Raw genomic sequence first — 19,336 nt, 5'->3', positions numbered from 1 at the left:
TGCAGATTCCTGTGTAGCTATGGGACAGGCAGGCAGACCCATGCCTCCCCAGGCCCGGGCCTCTTCTCATCTGTGGAGGGAGCACAGTCAGGACCTGGGAGGTGACTGGGGAGGTCTTGACAAAGTGGATGTGTAGCTACCACTTGAGAAGATGGTAAAGGAACAGCCAGGGTGTCCCAATTAGATGCGCCCACACACGCCTGAAAAGTGCTGTTGCAGTCACACGTGTCTTAGAAAGTGTGTACTTGAACCCTGATGTGGCGGGAACTGGACGTGCTGGAACTTTTAAGCGTACATCAGAACTGTGGGAGCTCCACGTGGGGGGTGACAGCCTCTCGGGTACCCAGTGCTGCCTGTAAGCCTCCTGTCTGCTCCGGGTGGGGAGTGAGGGGCCCAGCTCTCAGGTTGGGGGGTCTTCGAGCTGCTTCTTGGACCAGGCCGGCCTGTCTCTGGCGAGGACCAGCGTTTCTCTTCTTTGTGCTGACAGCGGCTCCTCACAGCCCCGGAGCGCCTTGCTGGGGGTGAAGCAGGAACTGGCAAGCAGGGTAGAGGGGGCTATGGCCGTGGCTGTGTTCCCTTCTGGTGTTTTCTCCTTCTCTCCATGGAGGTTGGGGAGGAGGAACCCCCACGTTCTCAGCCGTCCTGACCACGTGAGGGCAGAGAGTTGCCTCCGAGGTTACATCCATGCAGGGACTCCTGTCCAGAATGCCTGCGGCATCTCGGGCCTCCTGGCGCCCGACAGAACCGAGGTCACCCCACGTGGCCTCCTGAACAGCGTTTCGCCACCTGAATGCCTTTTGTGGCCCGTTTCGGCAGCGTGGCAGATCTGGTTGTGTCTGTTGAAGAAAATTATCTGCACTTGGGATGGCCTTTGTACTTTTTGGGTGGAAGGGTTTCGACTGCAGATGGGGTCATGTGCTTTGTTTGGTGGTGGGCGGGAAGGGCGCCTGGCCCCACACGCCGGTCCCACAGCTGCTCAGAGGCACTGTGCTTGGCGGTTTTCATCCACCCCCGTTCAGTCCTGTCCTGGGAAGCTGGAGAACTCGGCTGTGCCTTCTCTAGATGTTTTTCCTTTTGGGTATGAGCAGAATTACCTGCAGTCAGTTCTGACCATAATACAGCCTGTTAGGGAGAGCAGCTGGTGACTGGGACGGAGACAGGAACACCCTTCACAGGAACGTGGCTGCTTTTTGTTTTTGTTTTGTTGTTTATCTATTTATTTTTGAGTGGAGTTTTACTGTTGTTGCCCAGGCTGGAGTGCAGTGGCGTGATCTTGGCTCACTGCAAACTCTACCTCCTGGGTTCAAGGATTCTCCTGCCTCAGCCTCCCGAGTAGCTGGGACTACAGATGCGTGCCACTGCCCCCAGCTAATTTTTGTATTTTTAGTAGAGACAGGGGCACCATGTTGGCCAGGTTGGTCTTGAACTCCTGACCTCAGGTGATCTGCCCACCTTGGCCTCCCAGTGCTGGGATTACAGGCGGAAGCCACCGTGCCAGCCTGAGAAGTTTTGCTAAATGCATGTACCCAGACTCTCCCAAGGTATAGAGCATTCTCCCAGGACCTTCCTCAGGCTTCCAGCTGGCCTTTGGGCGAAGCTCCTTTCCTGCCTCGGTGTGCTTGGGCTGAGCCTTGCCGCCGTGTCTGCCTGTGGTTCTTACCTTTTCTGTCGGGGTGTGGTACTGCAGAGTCTGAACATTCTGCCGTTTGCTGTATCCAGTCCTGTCCACAGACACCTGGGCCGTTGCTGGTTTTTGCTACTGTGAGTGAAGTTTCTGGGAACATTTTGGCAAGCCTGTTCTGTGGGCCTGTATTTTCATTTCTCCTGAGTAAATACATAGGAGTGGAGAGGCTGGGCCACAGGGAAGGGTTGTGTTTGGACTTACAGAAACTGCCCAGCGGTTTCCTGAGTGGGTGCCCCATCTTCTCACCCACAGCATATGAGGACTTGGGGCTTTGTGTGCTGTCTTTTATTTCAGCCGCTCTAGTGGTGAGTTTGATGAGTTTTCACAAATGTGCTCACCTGTGCCATCAAGACAAAGACCATTTCCTTTGCTCCAAGGTTCCCTGGTGCCCTCGGCTGCCTGGCCGCTACTGCATCTGTCTTATAATCAGCCTTTTCTTTTTCTTGTTTTTTTTTTTTTTGAGACAGAGTCTCTCACTCTGTCACCAGGCTGGAGTGCAGTGGCGTGATCTTGGCTCACTGCAAACTCTACCTCCTGGGTTCAAGGATTCTCCTGCCTCAGCCCCCCGAGTAGCTGGGATTGATTACAAGCGTGTGCCACCATGCCCAGCTAATTTTTGTATTTTTAGTAGAAACGGGGTTTCACCATGTTGACCAGGCTGGTCTCAATCTCTTGACCTCATGATGTGCCTGCCTCGGCCTCCCAAAGTGCTGAGATTACAGGCATGAGCCACCGCGCCCGGCCCAGCCTTTTATTTTTTTTTTCAATTTTGAGATACATAGATTCAAATGCAGTTGCAAGAAATAATACAGAGAAGTCCTGTACACCCTTTACTATGGTTGAACGTTTTTCCCCTCCAAACTCATGTTAAGATTTAACTGCCATTGTGGTAGTGTTGAGAGCGGGGCCGTAGGTGATGAGGCTATGAGGGCTCCTGCCTTGTAGGTGGGGTTGCTGCTGTCATAAAAGGGCGACCTTGGCCAGGTGCCGTGCCTCACGCCTGTAATCCCAGCACTTTGGGAGGCCAAGGTGGGTGGATCACTTGAGGACAGGAGTTTGAGAGCAGCCTGGTCAACATGGTGAAACCTCATCTCAACTAAAAATACAAAAATTAGCCAGGTGTGGTGGCGGGCGCCTGTAATCCCAGCTACTCGGGTTGCTGAGGCAGGAAAATCACTTTAACCCGGGAGGCAGAGTTCGCATTGAGCCGAGATTGCATCACTGCACTGCTGCCTGAGTGGCAGAGTGAGACTCTGTCTCAAAAAAAAAAAATCCCTGGCAAGTTGAGCCCCTCGTGCCCTCCCTTCCCTTCCTCCTCCCACCATGTGAGCACGCAGCAGGAGGGCCCTTGCCAGATGCCGGCACTTTGGACTTCCCAGCCTCCAGAACTGTGAGAAACACTTTTCTGTCGTTCATAAGTTACCTAGTCTGTGATAGTCTCTTCCAGCAGCACAATATGAACCGGATCCTTTATGCAGTTTTCCCACTGGTGTTGCAGTCAGCACCACAGCCAGGATGTTGACACTGATAAGTCCACTGACCTTATTTAGATTTCTCTACTTTTACTTGTGTAAATGTGTGTGTTTATGCGTTTTTATCACCTGTGTAGGTTTGTGTAGCCATCTTAGCCAGGGAACTGAACAGCTCCAGCTCCACAGGGAGCCCCGTGTGGCCTCCTCCTGTCCCTGACCCCTGCCACCGCCAGTCCACCTCCAGCTCCGCAGTCCTCAACGTGTCCGTGAGGTTCATTCTTCTCGCACAAGTCAGTGCCTCGTTCTTAGCACTGCCACGTCGTCTTCTGGCTTTAACACAATTTGCTTATTCCTTCACCTGTTGATGGACGTCGGGGGCAGCTCCAGTTTGGAGCCGTGAACATTTTGCACAAGTCTTTTTGTGAATGTGTGGTTTGATCACTCTTAGGTGAGTACATGGGGTGGAGCTGCTGGGCCGTAATGTTGAACTTGATGAGAACCCTCCAAACTGTTGCCCGCGGTGCGCGTCGTACTTTACAGTCCTGCCAGTGGGCTGTGAGGTTCCGTCTGCTCTTCCTTGTCACCAGCATTTGATATTGTTTGTCTTTTAAGTGTTAACTGGCTGGGCGAGGTGGCTCATGCCTGTAATCCTAGCCAAAGCGAGCGGATTGCCTGAGCTCAGGAGTTTGAGACCAGCCTGGGCAACACAGTGAAACCTCGTCTTTGCTAAAATACCAAAAAAAAATTAGCCGGGTGTGGCAGTGTGCACCTGTAGTCTCAGCTACTCAGGAGGCTGAGGTAGGAGAATCACTTGAACCCAGGAGGCAGAGGCTGCAGTGAGCTGAGATTGTGCCACTGCACTCCAGCCTGAGCGACAGAGCAAGACTGCCTCTCTTAAAACAAAACGAACAAAAAAGCATGGCTCACCCCTGTAATCGCAGCACTTTGGGAGGCCGAGGTGAGCAGATCACAAGATTAGGAGATCAAGACCATCCTGGCCAACATGGTGAAACCCTGTCTACCAAAAACCCAAAAAATTACCTGGGCATGGTGGCAGGCGCCTGTAGTCCCAGCTACTTGGGAGGCTGAGGCAGGAGAATTGCTTGAACCTGGGAGCACAGGTTGCAGTGGGCTGTGATTGCGCCACTGCACTCCAGCCTGGGCAACAGAATGAGCCTCCATTTCAAAAAAGAAAAAACTTAACCATGGTGGTTCGAGTCTTGTCGCCCAGGCTGGAGTGCGATAGCGTGATTTTTTGTGTTTTTAGTGGAGACGGGGTTTCACCCTGTTGGCCGGGCTCGTCTTGAACTCTCGACCTCAGGTAATTGCTCCACCTCGGCCTCCCAAGACGCACCTGGCTGTGAAAACCTTTTGATAGTTACAGTTAATGAGGAAACTTGATTTTAATGAGGATAAGAAACACAGCACTTTAGAAGCAAGGAGTAAGTATGTAAAATGGGAAGGTGATTCTAGACAAAGCGTATCTGTAAGCGTTTTCCGTACATTTCCCTTTCTTCAGAGACAAGGTCTCGCCCTGTTGTCCAGGCTAGATGCAATGGTGCAATCACAGCTCACTGCAGCCTCAAACTCCCAGACTCAGGTGATCCTCCTACCCTGAGCTCCCAAAGTGGAGGGATTACAGGTGTGGGCCATAGCGCCCGGCCTCATGCCGTTTGTTGAACTTTATGTTGTGTGGGCTGTGAAACACAGTGAAAGGTGATGCATGAACTACTTGCTGAAGGGTAAGACCGGGAGTCCTCCGGAAGTCTCCGTTCGTTGCCGTGGGTAGACCAGGCATGTGGGAGGGTCTGTCCGGTGGGTGAGCCTGCAGAATTTCTCAAATGCACCATTCAGCATCGTTAGGAAGTGCAGAATGGATTCAGTGAGAAGTCTTAGAGGCGGAATCCTGCCTCCGGCCGGGTGTGAGCCTAGCCCCCTCCCCTCCCCTCCATCCCTCCTCCCTCTGTGGCCCTGCGGGACCTCAGTTCCCCAGGCCCAGGCCCCTTTCTCTTTCCTGTTCCATATCTATTTATGCCCCGCTTTGCAGCTAACACTGCATGATCTAGTTTAATCTTTTAAAAAATCTGCTTGTTTTAATTGCAATCTCTTTATAGCTCAACATTTTAAGTGAGCTACATTTCCAGAATGTTGTCAAGTATCACTCACAGGAAGAAGGGAAGTCCCTTTTCCACTCTAGAGTCCGTCTTCTCACCTCGCCCTTTATGGTGAGGCTTCGATGTTTTCATCCTGTTTGCTGTGTTTGTTAAAAAGCGTCTCTTTTGGGATCTGCACTCTGGGCTGCACTCGGGGCTGCACCGGACCCCTATCCACGCCCACTCCTGACAGTTAGTCACAGCCTCCTTGACTAATGTGAAGGGTTTTAGCTTTTTCTTTTTTAAGACGAAGTCTCGGGGGGTCGAGGGGGGGCCTACATCCCTCCCCTTCCCCGCTGCTCAAAAACAAAAAAAAAAAAAGAAAAGGAAAAAAAAGACGGAGTCTCACTCTGTTGCCCAGGCTGAAGTGCAGTGGCGAGATCTCGGCTCACTGGAACCTCTGCCTTCTGGGTTCAAGTGATTCTGTTGCCTCAGCCTCCAAGTAGCTGGGATTACAGGCACACGCCACCACGCCCAGCTAATGTTTGTGTTTTTAGTACAGACAGGGTTTCACCATGTTGGCCAAGATGGTCTCGATCTCCTAACCTCAAGGGATCTCCCACCTTGGCCTCCCAAAGTGCTGGCTGATTTTAGCTTTTTCATAACAATAATAAAAGCGTTTTCTATGGTGTTGTATAACACCAGACTCTAATTTGTTTACATGCAAATTGGTTGTAATATGTAAATACTGCTTTTATCTTGCCATTCTGTTTGCATAATTTCACTTTTGCTCTGTTGCCCAGGCTGGAGTGCAGTGGCACAATCATGGCTCACTGGAACCTTGAACTCCTGGGCTCAAGCGATCCTCCCACCTCAGTCTCCTGAGTGACTGGGACCACAAGTGCATGCCACCATGCCCAGCTAATTTTTTGTAGAGATGGGGTCTCGCCACGTTGCTCAGGCTGGTCTTGAACTCCTGGGCTCAAGTGATCCACCCACCTCGGCCTCTCGCAGTGCTGGGGTTGCAGGCGTGGCCACCGCGCCTGGCCTTGCGGTTTCATTTTTGATGTAGTTACTCCTCAGTTTCTCTTCCTGAATTCCATCTGTGGTCTAGTGTGGCCTCTACATTTATCCTCCTCACATCTTGTGGCCAGTTTCCTGCCATGCCTGCCTGTCAGGGGCGCCTCCCACCTTCGCCTGGGCTCCTTCTCTCCTCCAGAGGCAGGAGGATTAGAACCTGGGGAGCAGCATCGAATCATACACACGCCCGCCTGGCCACTTGGCTCCTTCCCTTTCCCATTGCCAGGATGATGAATTCCCAGAAGACCAGCTGTCTTAGGCCACAGACGGTGTGATTTCTACACAGTAGGAAGAGATGTCTTACAGTTCTGAGATGCAGAAGTCTGAGATTCAGATGCCAGCAGGTTCTGTGTCTGGTGAGAGCTGCTCTGTCCTCGTAGGTGGCGTGGGAGATGCAGGGGCAGGCAGCTCTCGAGGCCTCTTTCCAAGGACACGAATCCATTCCATGCACCAGGAGGGGCCCTCGTGACCTCGTCACTTTTCCAGAGACCACCACAACGGGGATTTAGTTTCGACATGAATTTTGGAGGGACACAGACATTCAGGCCAGAGCTCCAGCTCCACTCCCCCTTCTAAAAGTCACTGCCAAAGAGGATGCTGAAACCAGCCAGAACCCACCAAGGTCACAGTCAGCACAAGTGGTCATCATAGTTTCCATGGACTTAGATTATTATGGGATATTCACATATAACCAGGCCTGTTCATTTGTTCTTCTAATTCTAGTATTTTAAAGGGGTCGGTTACTTTAAAATTTTACTTGAGTGGTGCTATTCTTACATTAGGAAACATCCTGAATGTTATTTCTAGAACTTTGGGAAGGAAATTATCATGGCCCATGGCCCGGGAGAAGGACTCTGGACTTTGAAACTCCAGATCCTTGTTGCAGGAGCAAACCCTACACGCGTCTGATGTCTGATCCCTCCACACCTGTCGCCAGCTGGGGGAGGGGCCGGTTCCTGGGTGCATCTCCTGTCTCTGGCAGGGTTGCCCTGAGTGGTGGACAGGGCACATGGGAGGACGGGCCCAGCCACAGCCTGCGCTCGGAGTCCCTCCTTTGAGATTGGAGGCCTTGGCCTTGTTTTGCCGGTTTTCTGCATTCCTCTCCTATCTCAGTGGCGGAGAGGGAGGCCTCAGAGCAGGCGGCTCCAGCACCAGGCCAGGCCAACTCTGTCTGCCTGGGGCCCCCTGTCCCTGGAGGCCCCAACACAGGTGGTGTGAGGGAGGGCCCGGCCTGGCCCTGGTGCCAGCAAGAGCAGCTGTGTGCCCCTGTGGCTGGGAGCTCCTGCCTATGGCTGGGTAGCCTGAAGGAGGTGAGGGCAGATGGAGGGCTGTGCCCACGGGCACTGGGGTGCTTTGCCCCTACACCTCCAAACTCAGCTGTTTGAAGGACTCTGCCCCACCCCAGATGACTTGAGCCAGGGTTCACCGCAGAAGCCCCGGGTGTTAGACACCGGAGGACTGCCCCTGCGTGGTTCACTTTACTCACCCATTCACACTTCACCCTTGATATTGTAATTTTCTTTTACCCTGAAGGATTCTGTGTTTTTTTGCTGTTGTCGTTTTTTGGTTTTTGTTTGAGATAGAGTCTCGCTCTGTCGCCCGGGCTGGAGTGCGCTGTCTCAGCTCACTGCTCTGCCTTACAGGTTCAAGCAATTCTCCTGCCTCAGCTTCCTGAGTAGCTGGGATTACAGGTGTCCACCAACATGCCTGGTTAATTTTTGTATTTTTAGTAGAGACAGGGTTTCACCATGTTGGCCAGGCTGGTCTCAAACTCCTGACCTTGTGATCTGCCCACCTCAGCCTCCCACAGTGCTGGAATTACAGGCTTGAAGGATTGTTTTTAAAAAGAAATTTTATCAGAAATCATATCCTGTTTGCTTTATCTTGGATGGGGCCTCTTTGGAAAGGGTGGAAGAAATGTCACTCACGCCGTGCTGGGACAGGGACTCAGCCCTGTTAGCTTTGGCTTGCTTTGTTTATTTATTTAGAGACAAGATTTTGCTCTGTTGCCCAGGCTGGAGTTCAGTGGCACAGTCATGGCTTACTGCCACTTCAACCACCTGGGCTCAAGCAGTCCTCCCTCTTTAGCCTCCTGAGTAGCTAATTTTTCTATTTTTTGTAGCGATGGGGTCTTGCTATATTGCCCAGTCTGGTCTTGAACTCCTGGCCTCAAGCGATCCTCCCGCCTCAGCCTCCCAAAGTGCTGGGATTACAGGCATGAGCCACCGTTTCCAGTCTCTCTAAAGGTTTCTTGATAATGATTTTAACGTTATAATATATTAGGTATGCCAGTAAATTTCTGATGTATTTGATCAATTTAGGGCTGGGGAACATTGGTCTTGCTTCATGGCGAATGGAGCCCAGAACCCGGGGACATTTCCGTCCATTTGCTTACACGGCTCTGTGCTGGCCCTCGCCACCCACAGGCACCCACAAGGTCCTCCAGTGCCAGTTCCTGGACTGCATGGAAGGTGTTGATTTGTCAAAGGTGCCTGCGGCAACTTTGCTTGGCTGTGTGAGTTTACTTTCCTCCTGAATTACAAATACTTGGGGATTTTTCAGGTACAGAGATTTTTTTTTTTTTTTGAGACGGACTCTTGCTCTGTCACCAGGCTGGAGCACAGTGGCGCAATCTCAGCTCCCTGCAACCTCCGCCTCCTGGGTTGAAGCAATTCTTCCTCCTCAGCCTCCTGAGTAGTTGGGATTACAGGCGTGCGCCACCGTGCCCGGCTAATTTTTGTATTTTTAGTAGAGACAAGGTTTCACCATGTTGGTCAGGATGGTCTCGATCTCTTGACCTCGTGATCCACCCGCCTCAGCCTCCCAAAATGCTGGGATTACAGGCGTGAGCCACCGCGCCTGGCCTAGATTTAAAATTTGGCTTTAAAAATGAGTAATTTTGGCCAGGTGTGGTGGCTCACACCTGTAATCCCAGCACTTTGGGAGGCTGAGGGGGCAGATCACCTGAGGTCAGGAGTTCGAGACCAGCCTGATCAACATGGAGAAACCCCATCTCTACTAAAAATACAAAAATTAACCAAGTATGGTGGCCCATGCCTGTAGTCCCAGCTACTTGGGAGGCTGAGGCAGGAGAATTGATTGAACCTGGGAGGCAGAGATTGCTGTGAGCAGAGATCACACCACTGCACTCCAGCCTGGGCGACAAGAGCAAAACTCTGTCTCAAAAAAAATAAAAATGAATAAAGTTTGATGATTTTTGTTTGAAACCTCTTAGGAGCTGAATGTGCACAGCCCCACATTCGTGTGGAAGCCCTGCGTGGCTGCATCTGGGGAGGGCCTTGAAGGGAGTGAGGAGTGAACTGACAGGTTGGGGCCTCGTCCCGGCGCTCGTGCCCGTGACAGCAGAGCAGGCACTCTGCTCCCAGACCAAGGAGAGGCCGCGAGGACGCATCTGCCGCAGCTGCCGGCACTTTGACCTTGCTCTTCGTAGTCTCCGGGCCGTGAGGACACTGCCTTTCGTGGCAAAGCCGCCCTGCCTGTGTCGTCACCGCTTACCGAGCTGAGGCGAAGCCTTAACGTCCGTTTGGATATAGCCTGTATATTTAGTTCCTAGAAAGGCACCATTAATAGGACGGACCATCAAGGGACTTGCAAAAATACATAAAAAGGAGGAGTATAGGTTGGAAAAATAGAGTCTGGTTTGGAAAAATATCCTCCGGAAGCCTCCAGAAGTCACAGGTAGCCTGACAGTCCGCACGTCTGCCTCCTCAGGGATTCCTACGCACTCCCGCCGGGCGGGACTCACGCGTGCTGCCCTGAGGCGTTTGTGCCCCTGCGGTGCCACCTGGCTGGTGTCTGCGATCAGCGTCTCTGTGGGCGGCTGGGAGGGTGTGAGCAGCGTGTGTGAGGGCGTCTGTGAGAACATCTGTGAGCGGCATCTTTGAGGGCGTGTGTGAGGGCGTCTGTGAGCAGCGTGTGAGGGTGTGAGGGCGTCTGTGAGGGTGTGTGTGAGCGCGTCTGTGAACGCGTCTGAGGCCATCTTGTGAGCGGCGTGTGTGAGGCTGTCTGTGAGTGTGTGTGTGTGTGGGCGTTTGTGAGCCTGTGTGTGAAGGCGTTTGTGAGGCCGTTTGTGAGCCTGTGTGTGAGGGCGTTTGTGAGGGTGTCGTGAGCGGCGTGTGTGAGGGCGTCTGTGAGTGCGTGTGTGAGGGCGTCTGTGAGGGCGTCTTGTGAGCAGCGTGTGTGAGGGCATCCGTGAGGGCGTCTTGTGAGCGGCGTGTGTGAGGCCGTCTGTGAGCGCGTGTGTGAGGGCATCTTGTGAGCGGCGTCTGTGAGGGCATCTTGTGAGCGGCATCTGTGAGTGCGTGTGTGAGGGTGTGTGTGAGCACGTGTGTGAGGGCGTCTGTGAGGGCGTGTGTGAGGGCATCCGTGAGGGCGTCTTGTGAGCGGCATGTGTGAGGCCATCTGTGAGCGCGTGTGTGAGGGCATCTTGTGAGCGGCATCTGTGAGTGCGTGTGTGAGCGCATGTGTGAGGGCGTTTGTGAGGGCATCTTGTGAGTGGCGTGTGTGAGGGCGTCTTGTGAGTGTGTTTGTGAGCACGTGTGTGAGGGTGTCTCTGAGGGCATGTGTGAGGGTGTCCGTGAGGGCGTCTTGTGAGTGGCGTGTGTGAGGGCGTCTTGTGAGCGGTGTTTGTGAGGGCATCTTGTGAGCAGTGTGTGAGGGCGTCTGTGAGAGCGTGTGTGAGGGCATCTGTGAGAGCGTGTGTGAGGGTGTTTGTGAGGGCATCTTGTGAGCGGCATGTAAGGGCGTCTATGCGGGCATGTGTGAGGGTGTCTCTGAGGGCGTCTGGTGTGTGTGAGGGCGTGAATGAGGGCGTCTGTGAGGGCGTCTTGTGAGCGGCGTGTGTGAGGGCATCTTGTGAGTGTGTTTGTGAGGGCATCTTGTGAGCAGCGTGTGTGAGGACGTCTGTGAGGGCGTGTGTGAGGGCGTCTGTGAGGGCGTCTTGTGAGCAGTGTGTGTGAGGGCGTCTTGTGAGCGGCGTGTGTGAGGGCGTCTGTGAGGACGTCTGTGAGGGCGTCTTGTGAGCAGCATGTGTGAGGGTGTCTGTGAGGGCGTGTGTGAGGGCGTCTTGTGAGCGGTGTGTGTGAGGGCGTCTGTGAGGGCGTTTGTGAGGGCGTCTTGTGAGCGACGTGTGTGAGGGCGTTTGTGAGGGTATCTTGTGAGCGGCGTGTGTGAGGGCGTGTATGAGGGTGTCTTGTGAGCGGCGTGTGTGAGGGCATCTGTGAGGGCATTTGTGAGGGTGTCTTGTGAGCGGCGTGTGTGAGGGCGTGTGTGAGGGTGTCTCTGAGGGCGTCTGGTGTGTGTGAGGGCGTCTTGTGAGCAGCATGTGTGAGGGTGTCTGTGAGGGCGTGTGTGAGGGCGTCTTGTGAGCGGTGTGTGTGAGGGCGTCTGTGAGGGCGTCTTGTGAGCAGCGTGTGTGAGGGTGTCTGAGGGCGTGTGTGAGGGCATCTTGTGAGCGGTGTGTGAGGGCGTCTTGTGAGCGGCGTGTGTGAGGGCGTGTGTGAGGACATCTCTGAGGGCGTCTTTTGAGCAGCGTGTGTGAGGGCGTCTGTGAGGGCGTCTGTGAGGGCGTGTGTGAGGGCGTCTTGTGAGCGGCGTGTGTGAGGGCGTCTTGTGAGCGGTGTGTGTGAGGGTGTCTGTGAGGGCATGTGTGAGGGCGTGTGTGAGGGCGTCTTGTGAGCGGTGTGTGTGAGGGCGTCTGTGAGGGCGTCTTGTGAGCAGCGTGTGTGAGGGCGTCTTGTGAGCGGTGTGTGTGAGGGTGTCTGTGAGGGCGTTTGTGAGGGTGTCTGGTGAGCGACGTGTGTGAGGGCGTTTGTGAGGGCGTCTTGTGAGCGGTGTGTGTGAGGGCGTATGTGAGCGCATGTGTGAGGGTGTCTCTGAGGGCGTCTGGTGTGTATGAGGGCATGTATGAGGGCCTGTGTGAGGGCGTCTTGTGAGCAGCGTGTGTGAGGGCGTCTTGTGAGCGACGTGTGTGAGGGCGTGTGTGAGGGCGTCTTGTGAGCGACGTGTGTGAGGGCGTGTGTGAGGGCGTCTTGTGAGCGGCGTGTGTGAGGGCATGTGTGAGGGCGTCTGTGAGGGCGTCTTGTGAGCGGCGTGTGTGAGGGCATCTGTGAGGGCGTCTTGTGAGCGGCGTGTGTGAGGGTGTCTCTGAGGGTGTCTGGTGTGTGTGAGGGCGTGTATGAGGGCGTGTGTGAGGGCGTGTGTGAGCGCGTGTGTGAGGGTGTCTCTGAGGGCGTCTGGTGTGTGTGAGGGCGTCTGAGGGCGTGTGTGAGGGCGTCTTGTGAGCGGCGTGTGTGAGGGCATCTGAGGGTGTGTGTGAGGGCGTCTTGTGAGCGGCATGTGTGAGGGTGTCTGTGAGGGCGTGTGTGAGCACGTGTGTGAGGGTGTCTCTGAGGGCGTCTGGTGTGTGTGAGGGCGTCTGTGAGGGCGTCTTGTGAGCGGTGTGTGTGAGGGCGTCTGTGAGGGTGTGTGAGGGCGTCTTGTGAGCGGCGTGTGTGAGGGCGTGTGTGAGGGTGTCTTGTGAGCAGCGTCTGTGAGGGCGTCTTGTGAGTGTGTTTGTGAGGGCATCTTGTGAGCAGTGTGTGTGAGGACGTCTGTGAGGGCGTCTTGTGAACGGCGTGTGTGAGGGCGTCTTGTGAGTGGCGTCTGTGAGGGCTTGTGTGAGGGTGTCTCTGAGGGCGTCTGCTGTGTGTGAGTGTGTGAGGGCATCTTGTGAGCAGCGTGTGTGAGGGCGTCTTGTGAGCGGCGTGTGTGAGGGCGTGTGTGAGGGCGTCTTGTGAGTGTGTTTGTGAGGGCATCTTGTGAGCAGTGTGTGTGAGGGCGTCTTGTGAGTGGCGTGTGTGAGGGCGTGTGTGAGGGTGTCTGTGAGGGCGTCTTGTGAGCGGTGTCTGTGAGGGCGTCTGTGAGGGCATGTGTGAGGGCGTCTGTGAGGGCATCTTGTGAGTGTGTGAGGGCATCTTGTGAGCAGCGTGTGTGAGGGCGTCTGTGAGCGCGTGTGTGGGTGTCTGTGAGGGCGTCTTGTGAGCGGCGTGTGTGAGGGCGTCTGTGAGGGCATCTTGTGAGCGGTGTGTGTGAGTGCGTGTGTGAGGGCGTCTTGTGAGCGGCGTGTGTGAGGGCGTGTGAGGGCATCTGTGAGCACGTGTGAGGGTGTCTGTGAGCGCGTGTGTGAGGCCGTGTGAGGGCGTCTGTGAGGGCATCTTGTGAGCAGTGTGTGTGAGCGCGTGTGTGAGGGCGTCTTGTGAGCGGTGTGTGTGAGCGCGTGTGTGAGGGCGTCTTGTGAGCGACGTGTGTGAGGGCATCTTGTGAGCGGCGTGTGTGAGGGCGTGTGAGAGCGTCTGTGTGAGGTTGTGTGAGGGCATCTTGTGAGCGGTGTGTGTGAGCGCGTGTGTGAGGGTGTCTGTGAGGGCGTCTTGTGAGCGGCGTGTGTGAGGGCATCTGAGGGCGTCTTGTGAGCTGTGTGTGAGGTCGTCTGTGAGGGCGTCTTGTGAGCGGCGTGTGTGAGGCCGTGTGTGAGGGCATCTGTGAGCGGCGTGTGTGAGGACGTCAGCGCGTGTGTGAGGCCGTGTGTGAGGGCGTCTGTGAGGGCATCTTGTGAGCGGTGTGTGTGCGCGTGTGTGAGGGCATGTGAGTGCGTGTGTGAGGGCGTCTGTGAGCGGCGTGTGTGAGGACGTCTGAGCGCGTGTGTGAGGCCGTGTGTGAGGGCGTCTGTGAGGGCATCTTGTGAGCGGTGTGTGTGCGCGTGTGTGAGGGCGTGTGAGTGCGTGTGTGAGGGCGTCTGTGAGCGGCGTGTGTGAGGCCGTGTGTGAGCGCGTCTTGTGAGCGGCGTGTGTGAGGGTGTCTCTGAGGGCATCATGTGTGTGAGGGCTTCTATGAGGACATCTGTGAGCAGCAGCTGTGAGCGCATGTGTGAAGGTGTCTGAAGGTGTGTGTGAGCGCGCCTGTGAGCGAGTGATGTGTGCATGTTTTTCCCAGGGCTGTTTGCAGACGTCACCTGTGCCCCAGCTCCGAGTCCCCCACCCCATGCCCCTGTTTCTGTGGTTCGATCCCGGCTCCTGTCAAGGACCACAGTGGAAAATCCATTCTCTTGCTGTGGGAAATGTCTGCAGATCACACATCGCTCAGCCTGTTCTGGGGTTTTCATTCCCCACACACAGCCCCACTAGAGGGAGGCTTCTCCATGAAGTTAGCTGGCCTGAGTGGGACACTCAAGAAATCCGTTGAATTCATGACTCAAGTCGTCACCTTTTTGTTGTTAAGTAGCAGCTTTGTTGAGAGATGATTCACACATCATTCACCAAAATTTGCAATTCAGAGGTTTTTAGTATATTCATAGCGTAGTGTAGCTATCAGCACAATCCGTTTAGAACACTTTCCTCAGCTCAAAAGCAAACCCTGGACCACTTAGCTCTCACCTGAGACCCTTTCCCCAGCCCCTTTTGCAGCCACAAATCTGTCTCTAGATTTGCCTGATAGTTAATGGAAATGAAGTGACACGTGGTCTTCTGTGTCTGGCTTTCTTCACTGAGTGTGTTTTCAAGGCTCCTCTGTGCGGGGGGGCCTGTGTCAGGCTTTCATTCCTTTTCATGGCTGCATGATATTCAGTTGTGCGGATGGACCATGTTGTGTTTATTCATTCGTCCATTGATGGACTTGGCGGTGGTTCCACCTTTTGGCTGTTTGAATAATGTGTTAGGAGGATCCTGGACGAGGTTTTGTGTGGGCTCGTGTTTTCATTTCTCTTAGGTATCTGCATGCCTGCACATTGAACTGCTGGGCCACGTGGTGACTCCGGGACTTACCGTTGTGAGGATCCGCCGACCCCCTCCTCTTCCTCAAAGTGACACCATCTTACTCTCAACAGCAAGGTTCTAGGGTTGTAATTTCTTTGCATCCTTGCCAACGTTATCTGGCTTTTTTTTTTTTTTTCCTGAGATGGGATCTTGCTCTGTCATCCAGACTGGAGTGCAGCGGCTCTACCACAGCTCACCACAGCCTCAACCTCCCAGGCTCGAGTGATCCTCCCACCTCAGCCTCCTGAGAAGCCGGGACCACAGGCACGAGCCACCTTGCTCAGCTAATTTTGTTTGATTACATTTTATTTATTTATTTATTTGAGATGGAGTCTCACTCTGTCATCCAGGTTGAAGTACAGTGGCACAATCTGGGTTCACTACAACCTCTGCCCCCCAGGTTCAAGCAGTTCTCCTGCCTCAGCCTCTCAAGTAGCTGGGATTACAGGTGCCTGCCACTGTGCCTGGCTAATTTTTGTATTTTTAGTAGAGATGAGGTTTCACCATCTTGGCCAGGCTGGTCTTGAATCCCTGACCCCGTGATCCACCCACCTTGGGCTCCCAAAGTGCTGGGATTACAGGCATGAGCCACTGTGCCCAGCCAATTTTGTTTTAATTTTTTTGTCCTGCTGTGTTGCCCAGGCTGGTCTTAAACTCCTGTTCTCAAGAGATCTTTCCGTCTCGGCCTCCGAGAATGTTGGGACCACAAGCGTGAGCCATGGTGCCTGGCCTGGCGTTTTGTTTCCAGCCATCCTAGCGGGTTGCGGCGGGATCGCTCTGTGGTTTTCCTGTGTTTCCTTAGTGATTGGTGATGTCAGCCGTCTCTTCGTGCGCATCTCAGCCATTTATATGCCTTCTTTGGACAAACATCCAGTCAGATTTTTTGCTCATTTTTATGTTGAGTTACGGTATTTGTAATTTTATTATCAGATATATGAGTTGCAATTTTTTGTTTGTTTGTTTTAAGATAGAACCTTGCTCACTCTGTCGCCCAGGCTGGAGTGCAGTGGTGTGATCTCAGCTCACTGCAGCCTCTACCTCCCGGGCTCAAGCGATTCTCCTGCCTTAGCCTCCTGAGTAGTTGGGATTACAGGTGCGCACCACCACACCCATCTAATTTTTGTATTTTTAGTAGAGATGAGGTTTCACCATGTTGGTCACGCTGGTCTTGAACCGATCTCAGGTAATTCACCCGCCTTGGGCTCCCAAAGTGCTGGGATTACAGGCGTGAGCCACCGCACCTGACGTCGCTTTCTCGGGAGTGTCTTTTGAAGCACAGGCGCTTTGATTTCAATGAGTCCAATTTATTTTGTTGCTCATGCTGTTGTTTTTGTGTCTAAGAACCTGTTGACAAATCTGAGATCATGCAGATTTTCTTCTATGAATTTTAGGGATTTAGCTTTCACATCATTGGTCCATTTTGAGCTTCTCTTCCTTGAGAGATGGGAATACTGCAGCCCCAGGAGCTTCTGACTCTCGGGTCCTCGGCCCTAGAGCAGGGCCTGGAAGTAGGTCTGCAGCCTGCCCGCATCCAGGGAGGGCAACCCCATTGTTGTGAGTTGAGCCACCCTCCAGAGCCTTGGCTGTGACTCCGCCGCCACCATGGGGCCTGGGTGGGCAGGAAAGGCCGGGCCGGAGCTGCTGGGCTGTGGGGGCAGACGCCCAGCACCCAGGGTGGGCTAGACGTCATGCTGCTCCGTAGCCCAGGCAGAAGCTGGTCGCGTCCTTCTAAATTTGTCGCCTGTCCCACTGGAAGTCTGGGAACCACCTGGGTGTGTTCTGACATGTGTCCCTTCTGTCCCCAGATGCAGACCTGACTGTCACCGAAGCCAGCAGCTCCGACAGCCGAGGAGAGAGGCCGGAGCTCTATGCACAGGTTGAGGAGGGTCTCCTGGGAGGAGAAGCCAGCTATCTGGGCCCTCCCCTCACCCCGGAGAAGGATGACGCTCTGCACCAGGCCACGGCGGTGGCCAACCTGCGCGCAGCGCTCATGAGTAAGAACAGCCTGCTGTCGCTCAAGGCGGACGTGCTGGGGGACGACGGCTCGCTGCTGTTCGAGTACCTGCCCCGAGGGGCCCACTCACTGTCCTGTAAGTGCAGGCCCTGGGGGCCGCTGGCTGCATTGTGGGTGTGAAGGCTGACACTTGCGAGTCCCCGAGATGAGACGAGGCTGAGGGTCTGTCCCTGCTGCTCGGCCACCTCCTGGCCTCCCTGTTTCGGGAGCTGGGGGGGCGTGTCACAGCCTGGACGGGACTCTGGGGTTTATGGGGAGTTGGCTGTAGAGTGAGGAGAGAAGAGAATAGACGTGGCCGTGAGGGTGGCAGGCAGGGGAATGGCTGACTGCTTGGTGGAGTGTCTCTCACCTGAGGCGTTGGGCTGAATACACGTGGAGTTAACAAACCTGGAAACGGGAGCCTGTCCCCACAACCCCGCTCTGGGTGGTAGCAGGCTCGGCGCAGGATCTGGGGGTCTTTGTGCTCCAGGGACGGGCTCGGGCGCCCCCTGCTGGCCACTCTGTCGCCTCTGTGCTGAGACGCGTTTTGCACAAGGGTGATGAGGCAGGTGGTGGAAGGGAGGTGGGGCGGTGGATGGGAGGTGGGGCGGTGGATGGGAGGTGGGGTGCTGGTGGATGGGAGGTGGGGTGCTGGTGGAAGGGAGGAGGGGCGGTGGATGGGAGGAGGGGCGGTGGATGGGAGGGAGGTGGGGTGGCGGTGGATGGGGATGGGGCGGTGGTGGGAGGGAGGTGGGGCGGTGGATGGGAGGTGGGGTGCTGCTGGAAGGGAGGTGGGGTGCTGGTGGAAGGGAGGTGGGGCAGTGGATGGGGATGGGGCAGTGGTGGATGGGGATGGGGTGGTGGCTGCTAATCACACTGGGGGCCTCACCTCACATCACCTTCGCTGGATAATGCAGGTGATGTGTGACTTCTAAAAGATGTGTTGGATTTGTGTTTAAAGCATAAATGTCCCCAGCTGAACCCAAGTGATGACACCCGCCGAGATATGACCAAAGGTTCTGCCACTGCCGTTTCGGGCTCACCCCAGACTTACTGACTTCCTGGCAAGACAGGGGGCATTTAGCTTTCAGACTTAAAAAAACAAAAACAAAACCCACCCCAGCCAGCCCCAGCCAGCTGCCTTCTGTTCCCGCACTCACAAGGGCCCCTGGGTGAACCTGGTGCTGGCACTCAGCATTCGGGAGAGACTGAGTGAGGGAGTGAGGGTGAGTGAGGGTGTGAAGTGAGGGGTGAGGGTGAGTGGGGGGTGAGGGGGAGTGAGGGTGAGTGGGGGGTGAGGGTGAGTGAGGGTGTGAAGTGAGGGGTGAGGGTAAGTTAGGGGTGAGGGTGAGTGAGGGTGTGAAGTGAGGGGTGAGGGTGAGTGGGGGGTGAGGGTGAGTGAGGGTGTGAAGTGAGGGGTGAGGGTGAGTTAGGGGTGAGCGTGAGTGAGGCCCCGTTTCTCTCCACGGGAGAGGGGCGCGGAGCCCCAGGGCTGTGTCCCCGGGTGCGTGCTGAGCGGTGTGGACACCTGATTTCCTGAGTACTGAGTGAGGTGAGGGATGTGCCGGCTGCCCCTGGTGCTGGGGTTTGGAAAGCGAATCTGATTGTGTTTTTATCGCCACCCGCCCTTAGATGTCGAGTATCTGATTCTTTACGCTGCTCTACGGTAATTTTACAAGTTGGTTTTCACAAGCACTGAAATATTTTCGCGTTTTTGCATTGGTTCAGTACCGACCGGACCTGCGTGACTGATGAAGACACGCGTGGAAGGCAGCGTTCACCACCCCTTCCTTCCGCGCGCTCCATGGCCAGCCGTGGGGTTGGAGGGCTTTGGCCCTGGAGGGGAGGCCTGGGCTGAGCTGGCACAGGCGGCATGCGCTCTGGGTGCTGGGCTTCACGGGCGTACTGTGGCCTCACGTTCCATGTCTGAAAAACGGGGCATGGGCGCCCACTCACACAGTGTTGTGAATTCAAACAAAATAGCATTTCTAAAATATGGAACATGGTGCAGGCAGAGTGTGTGTGATTTATGCTTCAAAAAGTTGGCCCCGTCCCTTCTCAGATGCAAAAGTGTGCTTTTCGGCAGAAATGGTTGGATTTGACCAAACCCCTGGGCCTTTTCAGGAGGCAGAGGCAGGGCACATGGGCTTCTTGCAGCCGGTTGGTCCGAGGGACCGCGGGGCACGTTTCGTGGGCGTCGGGAGGGA

The 19,336-nt window shown here is 54.9% G+C and overlaps 1 protein-coding gene across 1 annotated transcript in view; it reads left to right on the top strand.

The window, feature by feature from the left end:
• Positions 1-19,336, top strand: part of ZBTB46 (zinc finger and BTB domain containing 46) — a 97,589-nt gene that overhangs the window by 42,982 nt on the left and 35,271 nt on the right. The window contains 1 exon segment of the mRNA XM_021672488.2: positions 16,942-17,226. Within this exon segment, the coding sequence (XP_021528163.1) occupies positions 16,942-17,226 (285 nt within the window).

This window comes from Aotus nancymaae, unplaced genomic scaffold (assembly GCF_030222135.1).
Source record: "Aotus nancymaae isolate 86718 unplaced genomic scaffold, 86718_ANA_hifiasm-v0.15.2.pri h1tg000029l, whole genome shotgun sequence".
Taxonomy (NCBI): domain Eukaryota; kingdom Metazoa; phylum Chordata; class Mammalia; order Primates; family Aotidae; genus Aotus; species Aotus nancymaae.
This window is presented reverse-complemented; position numbering and strand designations above follow the sequence as displayed.